Here is a 27,317-nt window from a genome sequence, read left to right as displayed (position 1 = left end):
TCATGAACTGAGGTGGAATATTGCAATAATAATAATCCAAAAATAATATATGGCGAGTAAACGGGTTGAGTCATATTCCACTCCTTACCTAAAGGCGGCGATGGCACATGGTTTAGAAGAAGCACTCGGAAATGAGACTGTTATTTGCTTAGCATGGTTCACTCATAGCACAAGGCATTTTAAGCTTACCAAAGTTTGTTTGGACTTTAGAGCTAATATAGTACGTTGTATTTTAAATAATTCAATATTTGTCTTAAGTCTGTCGCGGTGAAACATCCAGCTGAAGCTCAGGAGCTAAAAAAGAAAGAAAGAGAGCAACATGGCTGTGGACATGAGATTACCGACTGTTAAAAACTCAATGTCTCTTTCACATTCTGCTGGTGACCGAAAAGATCTGGTTGTCCCTGGAGATGTGATCACTTCAGACACTGGGTTCATGAGGTACGTAACGAGCAAAACACTAGAGGAATTTGTTGGACTTGAATGGCCACCCCCACAATTTTAACATTTCTTTAAACTTATTTGAGAAGCGATGCAGCAACTACCTGGTAGAAACTGGAATCGGGAAAATATATCAACTGTCTCTTCTAAAATAAAATAAAAAAGGTTTTTGGATCATAATAATAATAATAATAATAAAAAAGCTCACTTTCCTTAAAATCCTTGAAAACGCCTGGCCTCCCCATTTCAGATAAACGTTACAGAATCTTAATCTTGAGTGCTTTTCCTGGTGTATTTTTCATTTTGTAGGACTTCCCTGGAGATCTCATGAAATTTACATTGTTTTATGAGGAGGATAATACCCCCACCCCCTACCCAAAAAAAAAAAAATAGTAACCTAGTTATTTCATTAACAACAATTAATAAATTTAATGTCTAAATCTAACATTCTGTTTGGATTCTTGAAACTTCAGCCCCAAATACTGAATAAAATCTTAGATGTGTTTGTGAGGATGGAACAGCCAGTAGCATAATCACAAACTTAAGAGTTTGGAGCAAATCAATTTCTGCTGTAGATTCACAGATGGTAATGTATTCAGACGTAGAAATTACATTACTAAATCCAATCACATATCTTCAGACAAAGTCTGCATTATTTGTGGCTTTTTGACTCCATATTTACAGTTCTCATTTTCCTCCAGGGGTCACGGCACATATGTTGACGAAGACAAGCTGACAGCATCAGTGGCTGGAGAGGTGCAGAGGGTGGACAAACTAATATGTGTCAGACCTCTTAAGACGAGGTGAGTCGATGAACTTTGAACTCCTGGTGCTTCTAATAACTAAGACAATGCGTATGTACTGCTATTACTTAATTCTGCAAATGCATTTGAATTATATTGATCTTTTTTTTATTGCAGATTTAATGGTGAGGTTGGAGATGTTGTAGTTGGTAGAATTACAGAGGTGAGATTCTATTTTTACTCCTTACGCTGTAAAAAGAAAATGAATCTCCAAATGTAAAAAAGAAAAAAGACAGTTAATTTAACATATAATTGAACTAAGTTTGTCAGACTTTATGTATTTATGTTTGTTTAACATGGCAACTTAATAAACTCAATATGTTTACTTGGATAGACTCAATTTGATTGCTTCTTACAAATCATCTCAATTTTCTTAAATTGGATCACCTGTTTAATTTTTTTTTTCAGGGTAGAAATAGAATTTGTATGATTGTTTTTCTCTTCTTTTTTTTTTATTTCAAAAACTGTTGGTCCTCCATTTGTGATAAAACGTAGGTTCAACAGAAGCGTTGGAAGGTGGAGACCAACTCCAGACTAGATTCTGTCCTCTTGTTGTCATCTGTCAATCTGCCGGGAGGAGAACTGGTGAGATGATCGAAATAACTTTGATTTTGTTTAGTCATTTTTTGTGTTGCAATGTTTGCTGAAGTGTTTGATTTCACCTTTTAGAGGAGACGATCAGCAGAAGATGAGCTCACCATGAGAGAATACCTTCAAGAGGGCGATCTCATCAGTGTAGGGCATCATTAGTCTTTCATTGCCTCTGACTTGTATTTTACCATACTTACCGTTTCCAAGAATAATGGGCATTTTTTGCCTTCTCCTGTGATTTTCTTAGGCAGAAGTGCAGTCTGTTTTCTCAGACGGAGCCCTGTCACTTCACACTCGTAGTTTAAAGTATGGAAAAGTAAGTTTTAGTACGCTACAATTATTTCATGGAGGTTTTCTTCTTTCTGTGTTGTATTGTGATGATACACTACTATGTGATGACCAGTTTACCACTTCATTGCAGTTCTAACAGGTTATCCTTATGTTTCTTATCTTTATCATTAAAAGTTTATTTTTTGTGTGTATTAAAATTAATTAAAGATCGACTTTGCATTGCTTTAAAATTTTTAGTCGTCATTTTACCTCATGATCTGTTTGTCCTCTTTCTCTCAGTTGGGTCAAGGAGTGCTGGTGCAGCTTTCCCCGTCTCTGATAAAGAGGCAGAAAACGCATTTCCACAACCTACCCTGTGGAGCCTCCATCATCTTGGGGAATAACGGCTTTGTATGGCTGTATCCCACGCCGGGACAGCAAGAAGAGGAAGCTGGAGGCTTCTACACCAGCCTGGAGGTAGATTTAGAATCCACAAATGCCAACCTGGAGAAAAGCACTGAGAGACCTCGGCTCTAATTATTTTTTAAAATATAACCACACGTGAACTGTGCTTAACTGAGGTTGTTTTTGTGCGTGTGTCCCGTCTCTGTCCTCTCAGCCTGTGAGCCTGTCGGATCGAGAGGTGATTTCACGGCTTAGAAACTGCCTGCTGGCTCTGGCTGCTCATAAAGTGCTTTTGTATGACACAAGTGTTCTCTATTGCTACGAGTCGTCTCTCCAGCACCAGGTAGGAATCACGGGGTTGTTCTCCGGAAGTCCAAAATGTAATCTATAAAGAAGAAACAAAGTCGTATTAAACAAATCGAACAAGAGGCAATTGTGCTGAAATTTCTGCTGCAATTATGAATTGAAACACATTTTTTTTCTTGCATATTGTCAGAGGATGGGTCTATTATACATGTTACGGTTACAACTATAATTTATTTGTTAAAGTTTTTTTTCCTTACATTTTTAAAAAAAAATACGATCTATTCGCTGCAGGTCAAGGACATCTTAAAGCCAGAAGTGATGGAGGAGATTGTAATGTTGACACAACAGAAGCTGTTGGAACACGAGAGTTAAGAAGACACAAACTAAAGTATCTAACCAAAATCAAAGTAAACTCTGTCTAATAGGACCACTTAGATTTCTTAGATGGCTTTTGTTTTGTATTTGATAAAACTCACAGCTACTGTTGCGAAAAACTGATAAAAAAAAAGGTAAATTATTAGAAGACATCAGTTGACATCTTTTGATACACAAAGCAATTTTATTGTTTGATTAAATTCTGTAATTTCTATTTTGTTTGGATTCTGTGTTGTCTGTTGTGTGGAACTTCAAAGATGGAAAAATGTACAGAAGTTTTTCTTATGGGGAAACATCTCGCATCAGCTACAGGACATACTGTACATCCTTTTTTAAAGACTTCACTTCCGAAGTATTGCTTAACTTTTTCCCCCTTTTTTATACACTTACCTGTCATTTTTATGTTCAGTTTAGCCCAAAATGATTCATACCTCTGCTATATTTAGATTTTTAATTTTCATTCAACCCATATGTTTGTTTCTGATAAAAAATGAGACAGGCATCTCTCAGAATATAACAATCTTCAAAGAGAATCAGCTTTAAAAAAATGTTTTATCTGCTTATATTTATGGTTCATTAGAAGTGGTATGTTAAATTATTTGTGCAACAAACAGTGAAAGAATCATCAATTGAAAAAAGAAGAAAACCATGATCAAAATCCAACATTTGACTTAATAGGACAGTGGTGTTGACTGTATTATCTCTAAAATTATATTAAGTTATCAGACAATGTCACTCCAACTGGTAGGTCTTTTTTTTATCGTCATGTTACCATGCAAGTTGCTCCGAACCACTTGATTAAAATTAAGTTATCCTGTAGTAAACCTTCCAGCCACTGAAGGAAGATATAGTTTGTGATTTCAAAACTTCAATTAAATGCTGTAACTCATTAAAATATCCCACCTCACTTGCTTTTGCTGTTGCTCTTCAAATCTGTATTTGGCCGCAGGGTTAGAAAGTCAGGAGTTATAATTGTAACAAAATATGTTCATGTCTATGTTCTACTGACAGTAACTAATCAGTCTTACTAGGTTTGTATATGAGCAGTTGTGAAGCCGCTTCAGCTCCAAAGCACTATCCCACGCACGAACGTGACGTCACACGTTGCGCCACCCACATTTTTCTGTAAACCACCTTGCGTATGGAAGTATGGCGGCCTCGGCGAAACAACTGCTCCTCGGCCAAAGTTTACTGCTCCGGTTTTGACGTGAAAGCGATGAATAAGTACGCAAACAGAGCAGGCGGTATCGACGAGCTCGGTTGCTGTGAGCATTGGACAGGGCTTGCAGAAAGAGTCGCTGTTATTTGGCCGGCGGACTTCACTGAACTTCTCTTCGCCTCCTTGATTGAAGCGTCTCCTCTCCGGGTATCAGAGGGGGAGAAGCTCCGTAAGACGGGAAAAGTGGACACGGAAGTTGGAAACTAAGTCATTGCGCTGACTTTGGAAAGTCCAGTCGTAATGTGGGAATGTATGGTGCCAAGACACATTTGTTGAGATGTTTTAGCGCACTTGTCCGAAGTTGTTTGTCGGGAAGCAGCAAGAACCAACTGTTGACTGCTCGATGTGCATTTAGGGTCTGCGCGCTGCATACCACCAGCAGACGTTGGTTAGCTTTCATGGCTCCGGCTAACCAACATTTTCACTGTTTCTGTGACCACGTAAGTTGTCATACGTGTATGTATCTTATCTTTGTTAACGTTTTAGAGGCAAAATAAGTTGTTTCCAAGTGATATAAATGTTTCAATTTACCATTGTCGCCAGTTGCTGATGATTAACTGTTTATTGCGAGCGGACAGCTGAGTTAAAGGTACTCCAATTCTACGTATTACGTCTGAATTATCAAGGGTATAGTGTAGAAAAACATTTAGCCGTCTTCTAAAATATGAAAATCTAAATTTAAAGATGTTGATATATTTCAAAATTATTATGCATACAGCAATTTTTTTTTTCTTTTGAAAAATAACTCAAACTTCTTTTCAGACGTGCTATTCATTAAGTGTTGAGTTTATCTACCACATTTTGGATGCGATCTAAAACTAGCATTTAGTAGCTGTTTTAGTTACTAACTAAAAAATTGCAGGCATGTCCATAAGCCTCTACAGGTTTTCAGGTAAAATAGCATGTCCTGTGAATAATTCTTAAGTTTATTATGGTCTTTGACTCATAGACAACACGGGAATATATTAAAGTAAAGATGCACTTCTGAGGCTTTCTCTATCCAAAATCAATTTCCTGTCTTCCTGGGCATGACATGGAAAGCCCAGGAAGACGATTAAAATCAATTAGATTTTAATTGATTCAGATGATTATTTTTTTGTTTGTTTATTTTTAGTCAAAAAAAGAAAACATGAAAAGGAATGCATGTAGGGATGGGCACTTATTTCATTTATTGTATGGGAATATGGAGATTTGCTTTGACAAAACTCTTAACTGATTATGTTTTCAAACACCCAAACAAATAGTATGGCAGGTATTATCTGTTTGCTGTCAAAACAATATCTATTTATTAAAGTATGCTAAATATAGCTGGCATGGGGAAAAAGCATATTTTTTTTAAATGATAGTTTTATGTGTCATGTCTGCATGTTTGTAGTTAGTAGTCGCCCCGATGTTGCAAAGTCAGCAGCCAAAAATGGAATTGGCAGGTCAGACTTTTTAAAGATTTATAATCGATTAGCCAGAAAACTGCAATCGTGGCACCCCTAGCATTTTAAGATTGTAAATATTAGCGGTCCTTATTTTTTAAGGAATATGGAGTGAAAAAAAAAAGATTTTTTTTTTTTTTTTTTAGTTTTTACCCAGGTGAACGCCGACCAGCGACTGCAATTTTGATTAGTGCATCTAGGAGGAGATTCATTTTTTGTAATGCAAAAATGTTCAAGAACTGTTCAAAAGATAGTATTTCTTTAAATGCAACTCACTTTGAAAAGCTGGAATCTAATGGATAATTTGCAGAAAAGGATGACAAATTCAAAGGGGAAAATATAGCTGTTGACCAAGACAATAACAAACTTAGTAAAGGCTTGGTGTTATGATGTGGGAAGCATTTTGATGACATAGTTTAAGTTCACAAATCACAAAAAATCAATACACGCTGCAATTTTCTATTCTATGCTAAACATGTGGGGACAAGTCCATCAGAATCACACTATCTGTGTGTATTGTCCCTTTTTGCAGGCACCACTCCTTAAATTCATTAACACATTATTTTGAACTGCAGTGTTGAGAAAGTTTTTCTCAGTTTGTGAAACACCAAATGTGAATAATTTTATCTCACAGTACTGTTCTGCTCCCCTCCGTTAACAATAACAATTTGTAAAATTATTGTTTAGCGCACTCTCTAAGTTGGAGACAGTTTTGTATTTGCAATTTTGGCCTTATTTAAGTTTGCAGAGGCAATTTAACAATAGCAAAACACACTGAAGTTATAAAAAAATTGCAATTTCAAAATGCCAAAAAATTTTCCATTATGGGGTTCCCAAAGTAAGGTCCTTTTCTGAGATGCCAGGAAAAGAATTGCAGTGACCCGAGTCCCCAGCTGTATGCATCAAAAAGTATTCCCCAGTTGTTGCACTGCCAATAACTGGGTTGAAAGATGATTTCTACACTTTTATCATGATTACTGAAAAGACCAATGTGGCTGCTGGAAACATTTTCGGTTGTTAAAAACACAGACAGTTGAGGTGTAGAAGTTAAAGAAGAAATACCTTTCACACTCCGTGAGGTTACTGGGTTTCAAAACTACATCTGGGAAGCCATCAGCTGGTTTACAAACAGTAAAAAAAAACTATTTAATATGGTCACACATTTTTGTTCTAAAGTAATCAAAGTTAGCATAGTAACAGTATCTCATACCTAATCTTTAGAAGTTATTGTTTCTGGATCAGTCATTCAGATGGACCCGATTCATGTTATTGATCGCTGTAGTGAGTCGTAAATGCACTTTTTCTTTTTCTTTTTTCAGATTCCCCCTGAAATGGCTTGTTTTGTCTTGTGAAGCGCGGACGCTCCACTAATGTGTGACACGCGAAGACATACTGGTGTAACTTTGATCTGCTCAGGTGACCTGAATCACCTGTTCTCTCGGAAGGAGCGTTCTGAGGCAGTGAACGGGTTTCCTGTGTCCCCCTGATCCTCTCCCTGTCTGATACCCAACTGTGGAACGGGGAACAACTGATACCAGCTTGGATAGTCCCGGCTGCAGCCTGGCACCCTGCCCTTATGGGGCAGCAGCCGGGGAAATTTGTAGGGGACCAGAGGAGACCCAGTTTGCCAGCTTTCATCAAGGGGGGAAAGAGAGACTCATCACGCCATGTGAGCCAGCCATGGAATGTTTTCGATAGACACGGTAAGATCAGAACTCTTTCATAAAGTATAAAGAAATAAATTATTTTCAAGCAAAACAGAATGATTGCTTAGTCTTGTCTACAGACGCATACTGAAATTATGTTCTGTCCCCTGCTTTCATATTATAGTTTTATCAAGGTGTAGTTGAACAGTGGCAAAATAAATACTGTCAATGATGACAGTTTTGAACTGCAGTGAAAGTAAATTTAATTAAATTATTTTTTAAATAACCAGTTTCTCTAAAAATGTGCGTATTCAACTCACCTTTTTTTTTTTTTTTTTTTTTTTTTTGCCAAGATCATTATCAAGATAAATTATGACATCTGGCTTTAGTGTTGACTCTTGGTATAGTTCTGTATGACACTGAAAAGTGGCTTTAAAAGCAAGAGTAAAAGATGGATTAATGAGAGTCTAAAGAAAACTAATTAGTGGTCATTATTGGAGCTGTGCAATGTCAGTAGTCACTGCAGTTTAAAAGGTCTGCTTGCATCTAGTATTTGTTGGATCAGTTAGTGTCGTGACTATGAACAAAATTATCGCAATTCCAGGATTTTTCAAATATTTGTAAGCCGTATTTATTATATTGGTAATGCATCTAACCAGCTGAATAATAGACATGATTGCAAAAGATACAAGAACACATTTAACAAGCTTATAAGAACTTCTGACAATAAAAAGTTGACCAAAAAAAACTCTCTCTTGCAAAGCTTGGGACTCCAGATACTCCAGGATGATAATTTTAGTATCACAGTTAGAGACATGACTCTTAAAATGATAAAATAACTCAGGAATTACTACTAGTAGTTGTGACATCATGCCTTCATTTTTTGCTTTCCTAGCGTTTGTGTGACCTTTTTTGGATTTGGCTATGAAATTGCCATTGATTTGGTCTGTGTCTTTGTTTATTATCCAGATTAGTAGAAAATATAACTCAGATTTGCAGAAATTCCTGCAGTCTTTTACACATTGACTAAATAAGGTAATGAGTACATTTGACAACTTATCTTTTCCTACTTTGTTCAGTCAGAGATAACTAAAAGTAAACCTGTTCATTTGTGATGTCCCCTCCCCCCCAAGTTAAAATTAACCACAGGATGCACACCAGAATATAAATTTCCCCATATTTTCAGTTGAAATTGTTCGAAATTAACACAATAGATTATTGAATCTGTTATTCTTTCACATGCACATTTGTAGATTGTTTCAGATGTCATCAACATGTTGCAACAAATTTTGGCAGGGGGATGTAGACCGTAAAACTTGTCAGAGCGGTCTAAGGCTATTATGTCATGACTTGTGGGGCGCACACTTTGTGCAACACTGAAACAAGAGCGCTGTAATTGCACAGTCTAAAACTCAGGTATTTTAAATATTTTGGATTATATTTTGATCTTTGCATTGAAAGTGCATGTTATAGTTATATACTCTACACTTTGCAACAAATTTGACTTAAAAAGAAAGCCCGATAGAGTCCAAACAGAGTTGAGCTGCAGCTATTGAATACTTTAGCATTAAATTAATTGACAAATTACTTAATAACATGCTATGCCATGTAGGGCTGTAGTGATACAATAATCTCACGATACGATACAATACATGGTATTCTGCTCACGATACGATATGTATTGCAATATTCAGCAAACGATATAATTCAATACACTTTTACGATTTTCTGAAAGATTTTAGAGGGACCGAGTGATTTTGATAACTTTTTGTGACTGTTATAGAGTTGGATCGAATTAATTTAATTGAAAACTGATTAAAAGTACCAACTACACAATACCTGGCTCTGGTTGGACATGGACACAGACTTAAAGTCGCTGGACAAAATGAATCAAAGAAGTGGTGAGAAAACATGTTTCTTTTAGTTGAAACAGTACAAACTGTAGCTTACATGCATTTGTAAAGTAAATAAAGTGCACCAAGTAGCCTGCTCTGAATAGTTTACCTTTTTCACCATGACACTTAACATCTGAAGGAATCACTCTAAGCCTGATGACCTAATCACTCTCCCGGCGAAGCAAGCAGTGAGTGAGCAAGGTGACAGTTGGATGTTACAATACTTGTGGATGAATATTGATTTTTTTCTAGGAAAGAAAATATCGATGTATATCACAAAATCGATTTTACACAGCCCTAATGCCATCATGTGTGTCCATACCTTCTTTTCTTGAGGAACCCTATTTAAATCTACAATGACAGCCCACCTCCTCCCTATTTGCTACTATATTTCTGCTTTCCACTTTCAGTCAATTTATCACCTGAAATATCGCTTTACATGAACAGAAACTGTTTTCACGATATATCCGTTTCATAAAATGGACAAATTATCCCCCTGGTTGTAAATCTATTTATCCAGAAATTAGTTGTAGGGATGTCTGCAGAAATAAATGAAAGGCTCTTGTTTTTTTTTTAACAATCTAAAAAATAGAGAAAAAATAATAAATAAATAAAAAAAAATCAGGTCTGGCAGCAACATATTACCAACAAGTGCAGTTCTGGGGTGGATTCGCTATGCTCAAAAACCCCCTTTTATGCTAATTGTCAGTGATGATAGCTTGTTATTGTATCCACAGAGATATAAAACTTGAATATGCCAACAAAAGGAATAGTCAGACATTCAGAAACGATGCTGCCTTATTTGAAACCGATTTCATGTAGTCAGATGAGGAGAAAAAGGGTTTTGGAATCTGGAAAAGAAACCTGAAAAAAATCTTTTATCCTGTTGAAATACTTTAACTTTTAAGCAACTTACACCCTTCAGTCAGCAAATTACATTTCATTATTTTGAATTCCAGTAACTCTCCTCTTCTGGGAAAATACACCCTTTAGCTATTGTGGTAGGTAGGTTCTGAAATGATTGAAATCCAGCTGCAAAACTATGCCACAGAATCCAGTGTCATTATTTATTAAAACAAAGATGAAGTACGCTCAGAAAACAATAGAAATTAAAGTGGCTGTGCTTTATTTCTACACGCTTGGCTTGAGATAATATGCACCGTCTTATGCACATTTTACACACCCTATTCTAGTGGAAAGTACTAGGCTCTGTAATAAGTACAAATTCAAAAGTTTAATATTTCTAAATACCTAATTTGTACAAAAAGATGGCAATGTTTGGAATGATAAACTGCTTGTTAAAATAAATGCAGCTTGTGTTGGAAAAAAACATCCTCTGTAAAAGAGCATCAGCCGTTCAAAGCTATCTTTATATATTCGTAAAAAGCATCGGACAGTGATTGCCTTTGTAAGAAAACTCTACCCACTGACTTAAAAGTCTTGTTTAAGACTTGTCAAGGAAGGTCAGAAAAACAGAGTGAAACCTTTTGTTGGTTAAAAAGGTCTGATTTTGCAAAGGGTCAGCAACGGGGCATATTTGTTTTCCCTTTCTGCCCCCTTTCCCTTGTGATGAGTAGGTTAGGCCATAAGAGGGGATGTGAGTCACAGTGCAGGAGCAGGGCAGCAACAACAGCTTTATGTTTTTTTTTCTCTGCCTCTTGGTGAGCTTTAGCTTGTTAAAAGTGGGATAACCAGCTGCCTTGCTCCTTCCCAGCAGGCAGGTTCAGACCTCTGCATGCAGCTGCCTGGGAGAGAGACACAGGCAGTAAAGGAGGCAAGCAAAGACCTGTCTGTTCTTTGGCTTCATTGTGTACTGTACAGTGGATTGGTGTGATTTCACTGGCTGGTTAGTACCGATTGTAATGTTTGAAGATAGTTGTGCTATGCCTAGAATATTTTTAGCTGACTTTAATGTTTTGTTTTGTTAAAAAAACGGTATGTAAAAACATACAAACTGATGTACCAGGGAATAAGTTAAAAGCAGAGATATCTTGCCAGGTCTGTCCAGACATGCCATATTCATCTGATTACTTTTTTTATTATAAAAGCTTACTAGGTAGTTAGAAATATTTTTTTCTAGTTAGTGTCTATAGTTAAAATGCAAAGTGTCTGTGCCACTTTGAACTTAAACTTTATATTGCTACCACAATTTCAATGCAAGTTGAAGTAGGTATCCTCTCTATCCTAACTAATTATTTTATACACTTATTTCAAGTGGGTTGATGTACGGTACTTTGAAACTGTTTCATACAACTGATGTAGATCAGTATCCACAAACAGGAGGATTTTTAAGTTCTTTTTACTCCCTTTTAGCATTCCTGTCCGTTTTGGCAGGTGTGCCTTACGTTCTGGTAATGGCTGCTGATTGTGACATAGAGGCCCTATTTATAAAGCATTCCCATAACAGAGCATTATTTCACAGTTTGGTTCATTTCAAGCCATGTTTCTTTTGTGGCGCTAGAACATTTTAGTGATCCCTTATTTAGCATTAAAATATTTAGCAGCATACATTAAAATACATGCATGCTGTATTTATTAAGTTTTATTTTGCCATCAAGAGTAAACAAATGCATATTTGTTGTTTATCTCCAGCTCCCCAGACACATACGAACATCCAAAGCGAGAAATGCTTTCATACGGTTAACTATGGCTATGATTTTATATTGAAGTAGCATATTTCTGAGGAAAAAGGTACCAGGCTAGGTTCTTCAGCCAGCTAAACTTGTTGGGTGACAGGGAAATGCATAGGCCATTGACATGTCTTTGCTTGCTCAGTAAGGGCACACCAGGGCTTCTTTCCTTCCCCATGAACTTCAGCTGAGGCCTTTCTAGTTGCATGTCTGAATTCTGGACTAGCAAACCATCTAAATGATTAGAAGCAAAATGGAAAGAAAACACACCAAGGTAATTATAAAAGTACACGACATTCATCTGATGCAGATGAGCATAGTACATGAATGAAGCAATCATGTCAGTGTTTCTGAAGTAGTCTAAGCACTCGGTCATGGAAGAGCTGTTATCTGCTGAAAAACTGGTTCAGTATCCCTCAGGTGTTGTTTCCAGGAAGCACAACATTCATGTCTTAAACATTCACCTACCTCTGCATTAGCTACACTTGTCCAATTGTTGATACAAATGAATAATCAGGCAATCATCTGGACTCTACTGATTTTGAACTGGTGATCTATTGGGACTTCCACACCCAAACTTAGCTTGGATTTACAGAGACTGATCTGAAAAGATGGAATTGACAAGTGTCTGGACAAACTTACCTTGTTAAGGTCAGAGGAGTCTAAGGCAGAGGGGTTTGAGATAATAGACAATAGATAATAGACAATTGTAATAGCTTGTTACAATGAAGGTGTGTAGAATATCATCTCTGAATGCACAATATGTAAATCATGTAGCGGATGGGCTGCAGAAGTAGAAGAATATGAGCTAACAACGTGAGCCAACTACAGCAGTCTAAGGCTACAGTTCAAAGAGAGTCACAAAAATAGGTTAATAAGAGATTGAGAAAATTTGACCTGAGTGAGTCTCAGTTTTAACTTGGGCACTCACATGGCAGACCTAGAATTTGGCATGGACCCATCCTGCTTCATGTGATTCAGGAGTTCAGATTGTGGTGGTGTAACGGTCTAATAGAAATTTTCTTGGCACACTTTGGGCCACTTAGATACCTGTTAAGCATATTTTATCCAGCATAGCACAGCTGAGAGTTGTTGCTGACATGGCATGGTCTGATCTCAAAGTGTACTAAGGTACTACGTTTTCAATTCTAAAACCATAAAAACTTTTTCTTTTTAAATACCTTTTAGTATGAAGTAATAACATGCTTTATTGTTTCCAAACCAGGCTACCAAGTGGTTCACTATCTCTCTATACTTAACTTCTTGATCATCTCTGATAAACCTGACAGAGTCATCTGAGTATTTCCACAAATAACAGGAGTCTGTTTTGTTCTGGAAGTCTGAGGTGCACCGAGTGAAAAGGAGTGATGATAATGATACTGTGGTATTTTCACTAAAGGTTGTCATAGTGTTTCTCTCATATCAACAAATGCCTGTTGTGGACTGCGTCTGTCCCTTTATAACTGTCATTTGATTGCTGCTTACAAGCAGGATAATGCATGACATCAGAAAGCTCAAATCATCTAAAACTAATATCTTAAAGATGGCATTGAATTTACTTCTATTCACATTACAATTCAGGTAAATAAAGCATTAAATAGGGTATTGGGTCGTGCATGTCCAACCGACCAATCTGCAGGAATTTTTAATACCCTTTTGAATTTAAGCTATGAAGAATTAAAGGAGTTTTGAAGGCAAAATGGATTATGTCCCAGTACCAGCACACTATACCTGATAAAACCATGATAGTACAGATGTGCGTATTTGTTGACGAGGACGAAAAACATTTGACCAACCAATTGTTGGTTACATTAAAAAAAATACAAATTCTGGGTGCCAGGTGTGTATTTGTGTCGGTAGATTCTGTATGTGTATTGGGCTAACCATTTTAGTTTTAGTCGGTAAATGTATTTTTTTTGTTTTTTTGCTGAAAGTAGAGAAATCCTTGGAGTCTAGAGACCAAAATCTCTTCCCATGATTCTTCCTTGTTGTGCACGTGTGTGTGTTTGTACGGCACACGTTGACACACAACCACAGAGCAGCTCTTAGTAATATTCATTGAGGCCAGCTGTTAGGCCTCTGGTGGCCTTGACCTGGTTGGGTATGTCTCCAAATTTGAGTGTAACATTAGACCAAACTTTAATGAAATCCTCAGGTGATGTCCCTGTCACTTAGCTAATTTTTTTGCTAATTAAAACGGATATGAAAAATCCTGTAATAATCCAAGTTTTTGTTTTATCTGTGCTAGTTTTTAATCTAATCTATTTGATTCACCAACTTGGCTGATAATGATGGCGCTAGAATATGTGGCATTGTTAGGACTGATTGTTCAGTGATGTGTGAGAGCGTTGCTGCAGAAGCCTTTTCTGTCTGGAACACACGATTGTCTCTGGCCAGATGACACATCACTTCCCATCAGTGTTTTTTCCTCTCATCAAGTCTTGGCCATGTGGAAAACAAATTTCCCTTCATTGTCACACTAATTAATGACCAGCCTCAACAGTTTAGTGAAGAAAAGCAAGGGAGTTAGTTGCTTTACCATTTCACATCCTGCAATCTGTGTTTACTAATCTCTTGTGCTGGTCGATAAAAGTTGCTGATTAATGAAACCAAACAGTATTTAAGAAGAGCTCTGAAAATGTACCTGAAATGAATAAGCATAAGGGGTATGATTATGATGGTGAGACTTGTTGGTTCCAAAATATTTATGGGAAGTGACCATTCTGAGATCTTTGTGCATTAATTGTTTGTTTTGGATTTTAACAAATACATAAATCTGAACCCCTTGTAGTCGCAATCAAGACGAGCATATGTTTATATGTAATGTTTGTCTGTCATTCAAAGGTTATCCGGGCTGTTTTCAAAGCCTTTTTGAAATCATAAACCGACATATAAAGCTGTAGCTGTGTGATGATGTTGCCACAGCACAGTTTGTTTTGGAGTTTTTATTGTCCTGCTCTAGTGTGACACCCAGTGGTTTTCTGAAGTTGCTCTGCTCTCCTATTGTAAGATTTACTAATCCCTGCAATCTGTTTTAGTTTTTTTTTTTTGTACATTTTCTAAGCTTTATTTTGAAGAAGTTTGCTTCTTCAGACTTTTCCAAACAGGCCCATTTTTCAACTGTAAGTATGCCACAAAAGTTGCATGCCTCTGATAAGTTATAGCTTTGTTTTTGTTTTTTGTTTTTTATTTCAACACTGTAACATTCATTCAGCATAAAAAAAGGTTTCTCGGCTTGATGTTTGCATTCTGCCAAAGTTTTAATATTGTCACCTGTACTCTTTCCATTGTAGCATGCGAAATTCCTCTGCAGGGAAAATAAGGCCAATTGTGTAACCCTGAGCTCTGCTCAGTATGACCACATTCTTCTTGGGTTCCTGCCAAAACATTTCTCTTGAGCCTATCCGCTCTGCTTCCAAGAGAATCACATGTTTGTATCTGGTCTCTTGCATCAAAGGTGGGTTGAGTAATATTGCCTATTATGCTCAGAGACAAGGAGTGAGAGTTAAACATTAGGGCAAGCTGCAGCAGCAAGGAGAAATATGCAATCCTTTGTGCACTCCCCTCTCAAATAACTGGTGCAGTTCCCTCATTCCCTCGTTCTTTTCTCTCTGTTTTAATGATTGAATTTCTTTCGTAATTGTTCCATGTTTTTGAAAAGTGCAAAACAATCTTATTGGTGTTTTTCTTCAGATAGTTGCAAAGATTAATCACCTTCAGCCTATTTACATAAGAAACCCTGACCTATCTGATCTGGTGTTTATGACCTAATTAAGATTTAAATTTAACTGGCAAAGACCTTGTCTTGTATGGCCCCTTAAAATACACCTGCCATGTTTGTTGTATGTGTACATTTTGTATGTATGTTTGCATGGTTTTTTATATATATGTTTTAATTTACAGCACTTTGGCTACCCTAGAGGTTTTTTAGATATGACTTTGAAATAAAGTTGATTGATAAAGTGCAACTGTAATTTGATTAATTTGAAGAAAAATGTGTCAATATACAACTGACAATATATAATGACAATATATAATGAATTATTTAAACAACTTTGAATCTTGAGAGTTCTACATTACAATGTCAAGGACTGAGCAAATGCATAGAACAACAAATTAATGCATGGATGTGCCATAACTTTCTTCAATAGAACAGAAACAAAACAGAAGAAATTATCTTTGGACCTAAAGAGGAATGATCTAGAGCCAGTACACATCTTCAGCTGTACAGCGCTAGTGATCAGGCCCAAAATCTGGAGGTAGTGATGGACATAGACCTGAACCTCCAAAGACACACAAAGCCATTACAAAGTCAGCCTTCTATCACCTAGGAATATTTCCAGGATTAAAGGATTAATGTCCCAGAACAATCCAGAGAAACTGCAACAGTGTTTTCATAAGTCTACCTAAAAAATCAGATAGCTGGAGCAGATCAGACAATGGAGTACATCACCCCAGTTCTAAAGTCATTACAGTGGCTTCCCGTAGCTTGGAGAATAGACTTTAAAATGCTTTTGTTAATTTATAAATTTCTAAATGGCTTAATACCAAATGCATTAAAGTCCTGTTGTTGTATCAACCTTCTAGACCTCTTAAGTCTTCTAGTTCAAGTCTACTCTGGGTCCCTAAACTCAGAACCAAACACAGAGAAGCAACATACAGTTTTTATGCTCCTCTAATCTGGAACAAATTTCCAGAGAACTGCAAAACAGCCGATACACTGAATTCCTTTAAATCAAGACTAAAATACCTTTTGCAGCTCGTGTCGATGTTATTGACTAAGAAAATTAAGAACATCTTTAGTCAAATTTGGTAATTTTCTTATGTACAAATAACAAAGTACAAATAAAGGTATCTATAAGTAAAATGATTGATGTTTTTGTCAATGAGTAAGAATAAATAAATGCTTGGAGGAAAATATCTGTCCAATTGTTCATTGTTCATACATAGGGGCATTTACTCCTAAATTCTCACTATGGAGAAAACAGAGTGTTGATGGGAGCGTTTTTAAAGTGGATGTGCAGCAATGGTAAACACCTGCAGAAATGACAACTTAAAAAGACAGCAGGAAGCAGGCTGTCGAGTAGGGGTAGCTATGCTCCAGTTCTGTGTCCTAAACTACGTGAGACTTTTACAAGACTGGAATGATTGGATGATTGACTGTAGTGTTAATGTTGTGATCTGTCAGAAGCTCTTCTGTCTGTTGAGCAGCATAAAAATGATCTAAGTGTTGATCCAAACTGTTTTCTCAGCATAGCCTTCTTTGGTAACTAATACTGATTTTCTGTCAGCTTCTTGCACTTAAGTTGACGGTGTTATTGATAGCAACGATATAACCTTTTAGCTACTAACATCAAGTAGCTTCACTGCTTGATGTTACAGTGGTTAAACCCCTCCAGTCACTCATCCCCACCCCCCCCCAAAAAAAAAACCCAAAACAAAAAACTTAGCTCATGTGTATAAAAAAAGTAACTTAAATATTCAAGAATTGTATTATATGATAAAAACTTTCCACTTCTCAGTCTTATCAGTTACAGAAAACTGACATCAAAATGGACCGACTGCAAATAAGCATCTCTCTGTGTTGAAGACGACAATTTTGTTTTTATGTGAAACAAATTTGAGGAATGTCACTTTGGCATTTCATCACAGTTGAAATCCCTGATGGAGTTAAGTATGTGCTTCTTTTAACAAATCTGTATATTTGATCTGGAGTATTTCACAGCAACCATTTTACTTACAGGAAAAATAGTAATGATGTTTATAAACATTTATTCTTCAGGTATAGCATGACTGATGGCAATGATAAACATGCGCTTGATTAACCAAAATCTGATTATTTTATTTTTCTTAAGGATATTATTCAGGATTTTTTTTGTTTGTTTAACAGTTAATCTATGTTGTATAAAATTTAATGTCCACTCCTACAAGAGACGTTCATTACTTAAGTATAAGAAGAATTTTTCTAAAGATGTGGAAGGCATTAAAAAAAGTAGTCCTTTGTGATTTACTAAATTTGTAAACTTAGTTGACTAAAACTAAACTTAAAGCCAAAATGTTCACAGGTGACTGAAATGCAATTAATATTTAAATTACATTTAGTCAGATGAAAGTTAACACTGGTTGAAACTTGCATAACTGCCATAGATTTTCTTATTCATTCTGAAGCTCAGTCATGGCATCATTGTAGTCTGAAAGTAACATAAGTTATCTGTCTCTCTAATTTGCTTTAACCTGCATACCCTCACATAAAATACACATTTGCATGCTCAGAGAGTGCCTCTAAGTGAAGTTAGGAATGCATTCTGAGAATCTGTTGCCACCTGGTTCCATGCGCACACACACGCACGCACGCGAACACTCGTGTAGGGAAAAAATACTTCCCCTACTGCCTTTCCTTGCTCCATGCCCAAGCAGGCCGCTGCAGCTCCGGACACAGCTGTTGTTTTCTCTACAGACAACCTGCTACCTCAGACGCCAGAAGGACAGGGCTGGGATCAGCTCAGTGTTGCTGTCTTGGGCAGAAAACATCTCTCATCTTACTTACTGACAGATGATTAAGTTGGATATGATTTAAAATTTGGACACTTTTTTTTTTTTTTTTTTTTGCTAAACATGTTGAGATATCACTACTTGTGAAGTTTTCTCTTTTAAATAGTTTCATTTCAGTGTGCATTGTTTGGCTTTTCCTTTCCTTTTTTCCCCCCTTGCCAGCTCAAATTTGACTTTATTGGTGTTCTGTCCTGTTTCTTGGTTTTGCATTAAACTCCTCTTCATAGCGCTGTAAGAGGATAAGATTGGGGCTGTAAAGCTAGCTGCATCTGGATCCACTTAGACGCTGAGAGAAGCCTGAGCAGTTTCACCACTGCAGCTCAACAGTCATAGCCAGAGTCTCTCCTCTGTGTATCTATTGCTGTTTTTACTCAGACGGGTATTTAGACGAACGGGGTCTTTCCCCAGGCATCTAGATAACAATTCCAAAGCATTTACAATTGATAGTAGAAAAATGTGTGCAATTTTTCTTTTTTTTTTTCTTTTTTTTAAAATTCTGTCAGTTTTTATCATAGTGCTGTCTTTTTATGCTGTTAAATCACAGAATTAAGCCCAGAATGACAACATATCCTTAAATAAACTCCAGTGCGACCACTTTCCTCGAGAGGTCACCTGATTTAGTAAGTCTAGCTGTATGTAATTTAATCATACTATAGCTATAAAAATTATGCATCATTTTATTCACATTTCACATTTATGCACCATTTTGTGTTGGTCTATTAAATAAAACTTCAACAAGACATTAAAAGTTTTTGGTTATAATCAGAGGTGTTTTTTTTTTTTTTTTTTTTGGATATTCGAGGAAAAAAAGGTTTTACTATTTCACAATTTTTTTCTTTGCAATCAACAAAGAATGTTAACATTTTCTAATATGTTTATTTTATCAAAATTACTCTAACATTTCAAAGAATGGACGTTATGAAACTGTCTGAAGATGTGGTTTGATTTAGTTAATTATTGAAATTCTTAGACAACAGTAAAACTACAAGAAAATTGTAGTCCGCCTCTTGGCGGACTGACAATTGCTGTGTACGCACCGATGCTTACACGGCATCAGTGTACGCTCACATATTTGCTGCTCTCATTGCAGTTGGGGCCAGTTGAGCCCTGCAGCAGCAGGGTGCGAATAATATATTCTTTCATACCAGTGATGTTTAAGATTGCTTTGTCTTAAATGCAGGGGAGTAATTGGGTTAAGCTCAGAGCGAGCTAAAAACTCTGACCTGAAGCTTTGGTTTGACCTCCCTTTCTTTCTTCATCATAACTGTAGCTGAATCAGAGCGTATAACGTTCTGAAAAACCCGACTTTGGCGATAGCTCGTCCTTTCTGTTTTGTTTTGGTACTGCTTTCTAAAGCTGTGTGGCGGAAAGTAGAATTCTGCACATAAATGTTCTGCATGAGTTAAAATTTAAAACAACCCACTATGTGCGTCTGTACAGTCATGCCAAAAAACAAAAAAATCTTGGTATATCATTATATCTTACTTTTTATTTAAAATAACATTTAAATGTTTAAGAGTACCTTAGAAAATTATCCATCAATGCCAATTTAATTCTGTAAAACAATTCCAGATTTATTTCATTTTATTATTATTATATTTATTTATTTATGTATTTATCAGTTTTATCAGGCTGTTTTTTTAGAATTAAGCAAAGGGTTTTGCTGTTTTTGCTTGTGGTCGAAATTTATGAGTGTCATTTATGAAAGCTTAGCTTGCTCGGTGCCAACCCATTGAGTTAACTGGGCAAGTTGCGTCAAAATGGCACCCAAAAGCCTTGAAAGGCTAACTCAAATGTAACTGCCTCTGAACAACTTCATCATAAAATCTGTAAAATAATTACTTTTACTGCTGAGGAGTTTTGGCTACAAACGGTGTCGGCAGTGTGGCTATTACCAGAAGCTATTGCAGATTTAAAACCTTGAACTAGAGCAATGAGCAGTTCAGTCTCAAGTGTCCACTCCTCCCTGTGGACTACACTAAGTGGCAAATTATACGGAAATCTAAGTCCCCCAGCTTCATCTGCTGGTCTGCATGCCTCAGACACTCTGGCTGCTTTCAGCAGAGGGCTCAGAGTAAACAGCCACATATGCAAACACACATCCACGCATTCAGAATACCTGCTTCCTGCGTGTCTCTCTTTCTCTTTTCTTTCCACCTGACTAATTCTGATTGCTTTAAATGTTCATGGAGTTAAGACAAAGAAATACTCGATTATGTACAGTGAACAAAATGTATTAGAAACAGCTTTTTGAACCCTGCCCCCCTTCTTTTTTCAAACTCTGTAATTAGAAAGCTTGTTGGTTTAAGTGCATATATGACTCTTCTTCCACATAATAGATGAACAAGATTTATAGCTAGTGTTGGCTGGCCCTATTTTACCACTGTCAGTGTGATTATGGTTATATCCTAGTGTGCCAAGTCTAATATATGATTAACAGTTAAAGTTGAAGTAAGAAAACGGCAGTCGTTATGCCAGTGTACTGGTTTTTCATCAAGGTTTGGAGAAAAGAATTGTGTATCCAGGAGGAGTGAGAAACAAAGCACCGGCAACCATCTCGTGGGTGGATGTACGTCAGCTAACTGTTAACATATTAGTCCACAGTATAAAACGCGAGCTATTCCGCTATGAGCTCATTTCCAAACAATGTGCTTCGTGCCTCTCCATCTGCAACCTTTTTTCCTCTTGCCTCCATTTTTACAGCCCCTCTTCTCTTGCCCTCATCCTCTCATCTTCCCCAACTCTATGTGGCTGCGGTAAGTTAATCGGCCTTCCTCAGAGCTCTAGGAAGCCTGCATTTCTTTATAATTGGTGTTTTGGGGTGGTGCATGAGAAGTAGGCAAATGTTTGTCATACTGACACGGCATTGATGATGTGGGTAGGGAGTGTGGGGGGCATCACAGTGCCAAATGATTTGAGGGTCAGCACACAGGGTTTAAAAGTCAGACTAATGCCATGTTGATGGATTTCTGTGATTGTTGATGTGACAGACACATAAGCACCCATTATAATCGTATCGGGGATATTATTGTTGTGTCGTATTAACTGTTAACTCCACAGACTTAAGGGCTTCTTAAAGGATTTCCGTGCTCGTGGATTCAGTGATTTTGTTCTTTCTGTGCAGCTTTTAGGTGACTTTTAAGAGCAGAAAATCTCTTATCCAAACATCCAGATTCTTCTTGACATCTTTGACTTGTTTTCTGTGTTTGACTAGGTGGTCATTACACTGATTACACAATTATTATTTGATATGTTGCCTTAAAATATAATTTTATTGTTATAAAACGAGTACGGAACTTATCTTTTCCATTTTAGATTTGCAGTTAGCCTTGTTAATGCTAACTGCTAATTTTCCTGAGAAACACCTGCACACCGAAGAGTGTCGTTTGTATCATAAGCTGGTAGCATTTATGAATAGATCCTTACTGATTTAAAAATGATCAGATTTTTTAAAGTTTTCAATAAGCTGATTAGTGCTGATCACCAGCCAGGATCGATTTTACAATATATTCCTCCTTTAAAGATAAAACTCACCAGTTAAATCAAATTTAAATGTACTGCTTCGGTACACCAGTGTCATTAAATATGGGAAGCTTGCATCTACCAGTTTCACAACAATTGCATTCTGTAATATTTTCAGATATTTACTGATGGAACCAGCAGTGACACAAAAATTTTAAAACAGCAAAAGCAATCTAAATCAAACCGAGTAGAGTTCTTTTAACCTCTTTAGCTTTTTGCTACAACAATAAATCATGATTCTTATAATTTTCCCCCAATAACAAACTATATGATAATTGTCCATCCCTTGAGGAATTGAGAGGCAGAGGTCTAGGAGTATGTAAATATTCACATTCTACTAGACCACGAGTAATATCCAACACGAGCTCAATGTTGTGCGGTTCATTTGTAGGTTTTTGTCTTCTCCCCAGTAACACAATTCCACAGATGTTGATGCATGTAATACAATGATACTGTTTTCATTTTGATGTATTCAGATGCTCTTTTTCATTCCCTTTTGACATGAAAGTATGAAAAAAAAAAATGACCTAGTTAGGTGACAAATGAAACGCAGGAAAAACTGATAAATGTTACGCTTTCAGCTGAGAGCTTTAGTTCTGCCTTCAATGGCCCAGTCCTGTTTCCAGAAATGATTTCTTAACCTGTAAACATTTCAGAGTGGAGAAAGAGGGGGAAAAACCATGACTGAAGACAGAGCATGGTAGAAAGACAGAGAGGGGGAAGGGGCTGAAAAGTTGGAGGAGGAGCATCTTTTAATCATTTTGACTTCAAAAGGAGGAGAAAGAAGACTGTGTAAGAACTATGTGGAGTTTAAGTTATTTAGGTGTTTGGTGAATTAGTCGTCTGGAGCTTTTACTTTTAAAGCTGACATGATGTTTGGATGCTGGTGAGGTGTTGGGAATCTTTTAACTGCGTGTGCGTGTATGTGTGTGGTAGCAGTTTCTCACTCCTACTTTTGGAGGTGGGAGGGCTTAGCTGATGTCACTGAGTGCAGCAGGCAGAGCTTGAAAGAGGCCCTTTGTTGGCTGCTGTAGCACGAGTGGTCCCTGCGCTTCGGATACACGCTCACACAGGGGACAGGAGAGGGGAATGGCAACGTCCACCCTGCGCTAATGCCCACTCTGCCGTTACTTCTACACACCTACCAACTCTCTGGACTCAAGCTGCTCCTCTGGATTTCTGTTTTGTCTCTTAAAAGTGGATGTAGCTAGAAGTCCTAAAGTCAACAAGGGAGGGAGAAAAAAAAAAAAAACGAGAAAAAAGATGGAGACGCTCAGAAGAAAAAGTTGGTAGGCTTTGCCGGACAGCTGCTCTTTCGGGTTTTCAAAAGGAAAGGAAAGACGAGAAGGATATATACGGCAACTGGAAGGAACCGACAAAAGGAAATCTCTCCACATTTTAGCCTGATCTTTCCTTTTTTGGGACAAATGTAGATAGAAACTTTTGAGTGACGTCGGATTTGATCAAGCAACTATAATTTCGGCAGGAAGGTGGGGGGAAAAAAGCAGATGAAAATGTTGGAGATATGCCTGAAATTGGTGGGGTGTAAATCTAAGAAGGGCCTCTCGTCATCCTCCAGCTGCTACTTAGAAGGTAAGAACACTTCATGGCCATTATGGCATTGTCTTTTAGCTCGGGCCTATTGTTTACAAAACGCAGCTGTTTAATAAAAAAGAAAAGTCAAAACATTCGAGGAAAATTAGGAATGGTGAGTAAAGAAAAAAAAAAAGAAGAGGTTTTGAGACGATAAGTTTTGATGTGATTTCTGAGCTTTGGAAACTAAAGAACAGGGAGGGTAAGCAGAGAGAAAGCACAGAGGAGGAGGAGGGACGCCAGACACTCTGGCTGGCTAGAGAGGAAAAAAATGTGGAAAAAAAAGACAGCAAAAAGAATACAAGGAAATCTGACTCCTGGCCATGTCCCACTTAACTCTTGTTTAGGAGGGGAGGGGGAATCTAATCTCTGTGTGCACTTTTCACTTCTTTGCTGTTCTTTATTACTTCATTAGGTTTTCAGTGTGCCTATAAAAATTTAGAAAGACATCTTGATATAGTGGTTTTAATTTTGTGCACAGTTGAAGTCCATGTGATTTTCATAATGACAGGGACTGAGTCTTTAATAAGAGAGGAGGAACAAAAAGTTCTCGATGTTTCAATTTGGAGCAAAAACAATTAGCAAACACCTGGAAGAACTGCACATCTGCTGAACTTATCATGCAAACTACTTCTTACTCCAACACTCCTAAGAATGGATGTAAACGGCATAAAGGAGAAGCACTCTTGTGATGACGTGCTGAAGATGGAGTTTAGGAAAGAGCAGAGCATTCCTGAAGAGACAAAGGCCAAATTTCAAGGTGTGAAATGGGAAGTCAATTTTTTTTTGACTAGTGCCACCTACTTTACACCAGGGCCCACTCATTCAATTTGGGAGGCATTGAACCACCAGATTTATCTGTTATTGAGGAACCAGGGACTCGACAAGTATTGACAAACTTTCCTGGAACTGTGAGCAAGGAAAATGACACTGCTTTTCTTCAAGTTGGTATAACAACTGTAAGTGGTTTGTGTATATGGTATGAAAGCATGCTGTTTTTTTGTTTTTTTTTTAATTCTGCAGACATTTTCTTGAGTTTCTGAGGTCAGAGGTTGTGCTGTGTATGTCATATTGATAGAAGGCGTAAAAACAATCCAGGCAATCTGTTTTTGGCATATTGAATGAACACTTTTAAACAGGAACCCACTTGTGCTTGCTAGTGTAAAATCACATTTTTAAGGGTTTAGATGTTGATTTTCAGGCTGACTCTGAGCTCTGTTGCTGCACCATAAACTGGAATTACAAGCGCCACTTGAGCCAGTTTTTAAATCCGGGAACATTTCTCCATTTGAAGCAATCAGAAGTCGGCGTTACCCTCTGAACCGAGGGGACGTGGGAGGGAATCCAGCAGGATGCACTCCCTTCACCAGACACACTGAAAAGCGTTGTGCCCAAATTTCTCTCACTCAAGTTGCAGTAGGAGCATCAGTGAAGGCAGATGACGTGAGAGAGCAACAGAGAGAAAAATATTAGTTTTGGAAGTTGAGAACTAGAGTATTTTATGACACTTCTCATCCCTTTTACCAGTTGATTTTTTTTGTGTGCGATCTCTCATTTTGAACGTATGCTTCTTGGAGCACTTCTAGGGTTGACAGTGGAGCAGAGCCATGGAGTAGAAATTAGGGTAATCACTGCTCTGCTACAGCAGCGAAGTGCGCAGGGGCAGCGCAGCGGAGACGCATGCATTGTAAATAACTCTTCAACGGACTGTCAGCTCTTGCAGAATAAGATACATGTAGTTCATTGTCCAGATCAGAAAATATTATCAGATTGGATTTTACAGATGGTCAGGTATGTGTAATTGATCAAAATGACAAATCTCTCAAAACAAAAGTGGAACTTACAAATAGGCTTGATCTTGATATTAATTTTAGACCACATCGCCCAGCCCTAAATGAAACATCTGGGATCTTATACCAGGTTTACTGCCGATGAGTGGTAGTGCCATACCGTGGAGTTGTTGGAGGGACTGGTGCACTTCAACAGGAAGGAAGAACTTGATATGGAATCATTAAGACAATATTTAAAGAGCCAACCCAGGCTTTGTCAGCCAAGAACCTGAAGCTTGGGCACAAATGTGCCTGTCCAGTGAACTGCGACCTTAAGCATACCAGCAAGTGACTTGTGTAGTGGTCTAAGGATAACATAGACAGTGTTTAGGGATGGTTTTCACAAATCCCACATCTCAATGCCATAGAAGGTTTGTTGGTAGAGCTGATTAGGGACCACGATGGTCTACAAACTCCACTTGATTACATCAGTTCTGTCTGGAGAAAATTGGCCAACTCCATCTTGTGGAAGGATACCCAAAATGTTTAACCCAAGTCACCAGTTTTTAAGACTGTTCTGCCAAATACCAAGGAAATAAATGAAAAATTCTTAATGTGAACAAAGTAAATTAAATATTTTAGCAAATGGTATATCTGTATATCTTAAATATGAAATAAAATCAAAAGCAAGTTACCAATGTAGGACCTACCAGGTTGACTGCCGATCTTTAAGATTAAAGTTTTAGATCTTATTCACCTTGTTCTCTTCCCTCACTCTTACTGCGCAGTCATTGCTCTGAAGTTTTCACAAGCCTCACACTCGTTTAATCATTTTGACGGTCATCTCAGAAATGAAGCCAATTCATGCTGTAATTTTCCCTCTTCGCAGCTCCACAGAGCTTTAGTCTGATCAAGAATTATTCTAATTTGTTTTCCTTCTTGGTTCCCTTACGGATTTCATTTGTCACCTGATTTTTCTTTTTCATGTGTGTTTTATATGGGCTAGAAAGCATCAGTGTGCTTTTTCCCCCCCCCCTTGCATGAAGAGCTGCAATAATTGAGGCCTTTCAAGTGCATGTGTGTGGCTATTGCTGCTCACACTTAATGACCTGGCTATGCTTTCAGTAGGTTAGTCATCCTTAATTTCAGATCCACATCCTTTTTTTTTTTTTTTTCTGGTTGCTTTTTTTACGCAGCACCGTTGCTGGTCTCATCTGTTTGTAATTTTATTATACTTTCTTGAACGTGCCACTGAGTTAAAATGCCATCTCATATATTGAAAAATGATTATTTTAAGCAAGTATTACCCAGCTTTCACCTTTAGAGACATGTTTTAATGTATTAAAACATGTCTATGACTGAGTATTGTTCCTCCAGCATCCATCAAGACCCAAAAATATGGCATTTTCAGAGTCTGGATCAAATATTTAGTATTTTCCTTGAAGCAAAATGACATGTTATGATCTAAAAAGAACCTTGTAATGGGTCTAGATTCCTTGTCTTCCAAAACAGGGATTCCTGCAACTTGTCAACAATGTCATGTGATAAACTGTTTGGCTCTTCACTCTCCCAGAGTTGTGCAACACTTTGGTGTCTGCTTATTGTTTAAGATCTTGAAATCCATGCTATGTCCATCGGTAGTCGACTTGCGCAGTTCAAACTTGAGCTCAGATCTTGACGTTCAGGTAGCCGGGTCTTAGTATGTTTATAGAATCATATTTAACTATAATCTCATTCATGCAACTCCTCTGTCTTCTTTTTTTTTTTTATCAAATATTTTGCTGAATCTTCAATCAACCCTCTGCTTTAAATTGCAGCTGTATTATCAAGATGCACATTCGTGCCATGTCTTGACTAATGTCGAGTCATAACG

The 27,317-nt window shown here is 37.4% G+C and overlaps 2 protein-coding genes across 3 annotated transcripts in view; both read left to right on the top strand.

Annotated features, from left to right (window-relative positions):
- The first annotated feature begins 86 nt into the window (after window positions 1-86).
- Window positions 87-3,405, top strand: exosc2 (exosome component 2). The gene is made up of 9 exons (XM_014997826.2): window positions 87-441; window positions 1,143-1,244; window positions 1,362-1,407; window positions 1,740-1,829; window positions 1,914-1,979; window positions 2,083-2,151; window positions 2,406-2,582; window positions 2,725-2,853; window positions 3,108-3,405. Exons 1-9 carry the CDS (start codon window positions 320-322, stop codon window positions 3,186-3,188), a joined length of 882 nt encoding a protein of 293 aa, XP_014853312.1. The 5' UTR covers window positions 87-319; the 3' UTR covers window positions 3,189-3,405.
- Window positions 3,406-3,517: 112 nt separating this feature from the next.
- abl1 (ABL proto-oncogene 1, non-receptor tyrosine kinase) overlaps window positions 3,518-27,317 on the top strand; it is a 35,122-nt gene continuing 11,322 nt past the window's right edge. Inside the window, exons 1-2 of one of the 2 annotated variants that reach the window (XM_014997823.2) lie at window positions 3,518-4,850; window positions 7,157-7,540. In XM_014997823.2, the coding sequence (XP_014853309.2) occupies window positions 7,414-7,540 (127 nt within the window). In that variant the 5' untranslated portion in view covers window positions 3,518-4,850; window positions 7,157-7,413. Of the gene's footprint in view, window positions 4,851-7,156; window positions 7,541-21,070; window positions 23,676-27,317 lie in introns of those variants that run through there. The other variant, XM_014997825.2, reaches the window with a different exon arrangement.

Source organism: Poecilia mexicana, unplaced genomic scaffold (assembly GCF_051168715.1).
Source record: "Poecilia mexicana isolate PSO_F unplaced genomic scaffold, ASM5116871v1 scaffold_12, whole genome shotgun sequence".
In the NCBI taxonomy this organism is placed as follows: Eukaryota; Metazoa; Chordata; class Actinopteri; order Cyprinodontiformes; family Poeciliidae; genus Poecilia; species Poecilia mexicana.
This window is presented reverse-complemented; position numbering and strand designations above follow the sequence as displayed.

What these genes read in the sequence shown, in the direction of transcription:
- exosc2 (XM_014997826.2), top strand. Translation starts at nt 320, where the DNA reads ATGGCTGTGGACATGAGATTACCGACTGTTAAAAACTCAATGTCTCTT. An exon ending in AAGAGGGCGATCTCATCAGT is followed by an intron (nt 1,980 to 2,082) that starts GTAGGGCATCAT and finishes TGATTTTCTTAG; the next exon opens with GCAGAAGTGCAGTCTGTTTT. An exon ending in GCTTCTACACCAGCCTGGAG is followed by an intron (nt 2,583 to 2,724) that starts GTAGATTTAGAA and finishes CTGTCCTCTCAG; the next exon opens with CCTGTGAGCCTGTCGGATCG.